The 3,716-nt window shown below is 47.7% G+C and overlaps 1 protein-coding gene across 1 annotated transcript; it reads left to right on the top strand.

Annotated features, from left to right (window-relative positions):
- The first annotated feature begins 532 nt into the window (after positions 1-532).
- LOC105563835 (type 1 phosphatidylinositol 4,5-bisphosphate 4-phosphatase) lies at positions 533-3,009 on the top strand. Its single transcript, XM_012015777.1, has 6 exons — positions 533-782; positions 899-1,083; positions 1,162-1,371; positions 1,468-1,608; positions 1,693-1,747; positions 1,848-3,009. The coding sequence occupies exons 1-6, from the start codon at positions 698-700 to the stop codon at positions 1,931-1,933; spliced, it is 762 nt and encodes a 253-aa protein (XP_011871167.1). The 5' UTR covers positions 533-697; the 3' UTR covers positions 1,934-3,009.
- The last annotated feature ends 707 nt before the right edge of the window (positions 3,010-3,716 follow it).

Genomic DNA, 3,716 nt, shown 5'->3' with positions numbered 1-3,716 from the left:
TGGTTATACTGTGCCCGTATCAGATTACGAATTTAAATTGGGATTAGATTGAAATTTGACCAATCACATTAAAGTTTGCTTAACTTAATCTTTTTGATGCGCGATATAATTGTGATTTTATGTATTAAATTAAAATGCCCTTCTTGAAAACATACAACAGCTTTAACATGGATGAAATTGTTAAATCGTTACGTCAGTACAAAAGGTTACTAGGAGATAGGTTAAGAACGACCATGTTGGCGATACTGCTGATTGAGTTGATCGTCGATTAAAGTTAATCGGAGTCGGTTAAAGTGGCCCTCAGAATTTGCATCGCCGTCGATATCGCTCGACGCAGTGCGGCCAACGTGAGGAAAATCGAGAACGGCTCCGCGTTCCGAAACGCATCCCGCGCGCGCCGCGCCCGCGGTTCCGATTCGCCTCTCTCTTGTTTTTCTCTCTTTCTCTCTCTCGCCGGCGCCGCGCCGTATCGACCGTCCCGCTCGAAACGCGCGCGCCGACAGCGCAATCTTCCTCCGGAGTTTCCCCACTGCGTTCGCACGTAATTCCACGGACGACGGGCTCCGCGGAGCGGAAGGGGGATTCGTATTTTGTCATCCTTGTCATCGATGCACCGGGAGCCGTTCTGTCAAACAATAGAAGCGAACCGTGTCTCCGTCGTGCCGTGGCAGCGAGTTAGTCTCACCCGTCGTTCGGCATGGGGGACGGCAAGGAGGGCGAGCGGCAGCCGCTGCTGAAGAACGAGAACGTGACGTACACCTCGGTCGGCGGCGATGCGATCGGTAAACGGAGTCGCGGCTCCGGCGCGGGGGTCCGCGGCTGGAAAGCGAGAATCGCCCGCGAGAATCGTCCTCTCGCGCGGCTGTCACTAACACTGTCCGTCTGCCTGTCGTTCCAGACGAAACGCAGTCCAATGTGCACACCGTGTCGACGATCGGGCCGGACGAGCTGCCGCCGCCGTACCAGTCCGCGATCCAGGGCGGCATGCCGATGGTCACCTGCAGGGTTTGTCAGGCGATGATAGACATCTCCGGCAAGAGGGACCAGCACGTCGTCAAGTGCTGTCAGTGCAACGAGGCCACGGTACGTTCTCCGGAAAGATCCGTTTCTCGAGGTTTGTTTACCGATACGCGGTCTCCATTGTTCACCTTTCTCGCGCAGCCAATACGAAACGCCCCGCCCGGGAAGAAGTACGTGCGATGCCCGTGCAATTGCCTGCTGATATGCAAGAGCTCGTCGCAGCGCATAGCCTGCCCCAGGCCGAATTGCAAGCGCATCATCAACCTGGCACCGAGCCCCATCACGCCGCCGGTTCTGTCAATGCCAGGCATGTGCAGAGTAGGCTGCGCGCATTGCCATGACACATTCTTGGTGAGTCACCGGAGATTACTGGGTGTCCGCGTATCAAATGGCACTTTGTTTGATTCGTTTTCTTTATCTCCCCAATCGAAACGTCGCACCTTCCAGTTCAATACATTAAACAATGCTCTGGCTCGATGTCCACATTGCCGCAAGATCTCTTCCGTCGGCCCGGACTTTGCCAGAGGAAGAGGAATCGTATTCATTATCGTTGGGATTATAGCCTTAGTAATCGCTATAGCCGTAACGGTAAGTGCGCCGACTGGAATTCACATCCGTATCCAGGCGATCTATCTCTCTCTGTATTGATTTCACGCACGTACATGATTGCAGGTCGGGACCTATAAATATGTAAAAACAAACAGCGGTATTTACGTAGCGTATATCGGTAGGTGCAGAATAATATCTCGGATGTCGAGACTCGTCTCGCCATTGCGATCGCTATCGATTCGCCCGTCACGTCTCTCACGTTTGTCTCGCGTTTCCAGGTGCATTTCTGTTGGCGCTCTTGTGCCTGGGCCGCAGCATTTATTACTGTACGATGAAGATCAGTTTGATAGAGGGTCCCATGTAGTCTCCCAACCAACAGCGAGCAGCCAATAATACCAAGTCGAACCCACTGAGATGAATGTCATGTAACCCATTTAGAACAAATGTTTATAGAAATGTGACATTTTCGAGTCCCTCTGCGGAGAGAACGATACGTATATACACATGGCCATATGTGCGTATGCAGACCTGTATTGTTTATTATAATGCATGTATACATTCTTATATAATTCGCATACACATATGAACGTGTCTCGTGATCGGGAAGAAAGCAAAATGTTTCGCGACGCTTTCCTCAGGTAAGATAACGATTGTAGGAAATCTCTCTCTCTCTCTCTTTCTCGGGAGCCCTGGTGTTTTACGAAGGAATTGTCTCTGTGCACTTTTATATGTGCAAGCGCGGGGGCAACGGCCGCGGGCTCCGGATTTTATTTTCAATCTACTGACTAGAGAATACGTTCTATATATACATATAATTATACATACATGCTTTCTATAACACATTACGCGTATCAAGTGCACATAGAGTCGAGGTGCAAATGTGCTCATATTATTCCAAGTGTACGTATGAAGTAAGTTTTAAAGGAATCCATTATGCAAGTCTGTACGAATCCGTTTTTTAAATTTATTCTTGCATTCTATACAAAAGGCGTTCTGTATCGAAAACGCGAAGAAAAAGGGCGAGATCGCATGGTTTCGAATAAATTTCTGGGTTTATACGGATTTTGTAGCACACACGGGTGAAATCACGTGGGAGATACCGATGTATATATTAATAATGTAGATTACGCACTTAGGTAACGTAAATCCGAATACAGAATTTTCCCCCCCCCCGGTTGTCACACGAGGAATGCCGCGGCGCCGTTTTTAGTTTTCACCGTTCGTAAGGTATACCGCGCGATACCGCCGCTCATGGAGATTAAAGTATGTTCCCGTTCGGTTAGGTTTTCGTCATATAGCTCTCATAATCTCTGTAATACCCTTTTCAAACGCAACTCTTCTTTCTAGACGACTCTTATTCTCAATACGAGTTTCCTTACCATATAATGGAAGATATGTTATACTTGTTGAAAAAATAAATTCCGTTTGGTAAAAAACCAACCAGCTGTACTTATTGCGCGACACGCGGATAGATCGACCCGCGGGAAAAAAAATAGATGGACAGCTTTGTGAACACGTGCGGAATAGCGATGTGAAAAATGATGGGGAAATCCACACCGATTGCTGGCAAACCTTTGTGCTTTCGGTCGCAGATTATTGGAATCGGTCTGGACTTTCCGAATTGCAATTGCGTTGAATCGCGGGACAGGCGAGGGAGTCTGGAAAATTCACTCGGGTAGTTTGGGGAAGCGTGATTGCGACTTAGGCCCGGTTGTTCCAGCCTCTTGATAAGTTGACTAATAGTTAAGTATGTATGTCTTTGTCTTCCCTTTACCTCGGACGAAGATAAATATAATTTGACTGAGAGGCTGGAAAAACCGGCCCTTAGGAGTGTCCGACCTGGAAGAGAGGAACTTGCTTTCCGCAACTGGTTTCCGTTCTCCTAAATCCATTCTTGTGTTTCTTTTTATTTGAATTTGTTCCTGGTCGTGTTGCTCCTCTATAAGGCCCAGTTTCACCAAACCTTAACTCTAATCTTAGTTTAATTCATGTTTGTCTCTTTTAAAGTAACAGTTGGAAAGAGACGAAGAACAAATTGAACTAACAATAAGCTTGAAGTTGCTGGTGAAACTGGACCTAAAGCAGACAGGTGCCATATAAATCAAGGCCTACGTCCACGATGCTAGAACTTGATCCAAGTTCTAGTT

The sequence above is a fragment of the Vollenhovia emeryi genome, unplaced genomic scaffold (genome assembly GCF_000949405.1).
Source record: "Vollenhovia emeryi isolate VEMERY1.0 unplaced genomic scaffold, V.emery_V1.0 DF939171.1, whole genome shotgun sequence".
Taxonomy (NCBI): Eukaryota; Metazoa; Arthropoda; class Insecta; order Hymenoptera; family Formicidae; genus Vollenhovia; species Vollenhovia emeryi.
This window is presented reverse-complemented; position numbering and strand designations above follow the sequence as displayed.

Bases quoted from the DNA above. Each gene is read 5' to 3' on its own strand.
- LOC105563835 (XM_012015777.1), top strand. From the start codon at position 698: ATGGGGGACGGCAAGGAGGGCGAGCGGCAGCCGCTGCTGAAGAACGAG. The intron at 1,609-1,692 runs GTAAGTGCGCCG...ACATGATTGCAG, and splicing joins TAATCGCTATAGCCGTAACG to GTCGGGACCTATAAATATGT. The intron at 1,748-1,847 runs GTAGGTGCAGAA...TCGCGTTTCCAG, and splicing joins TATTTACGTAGCGTATATCG to GTGCATTTCTGTTGGCGCTC.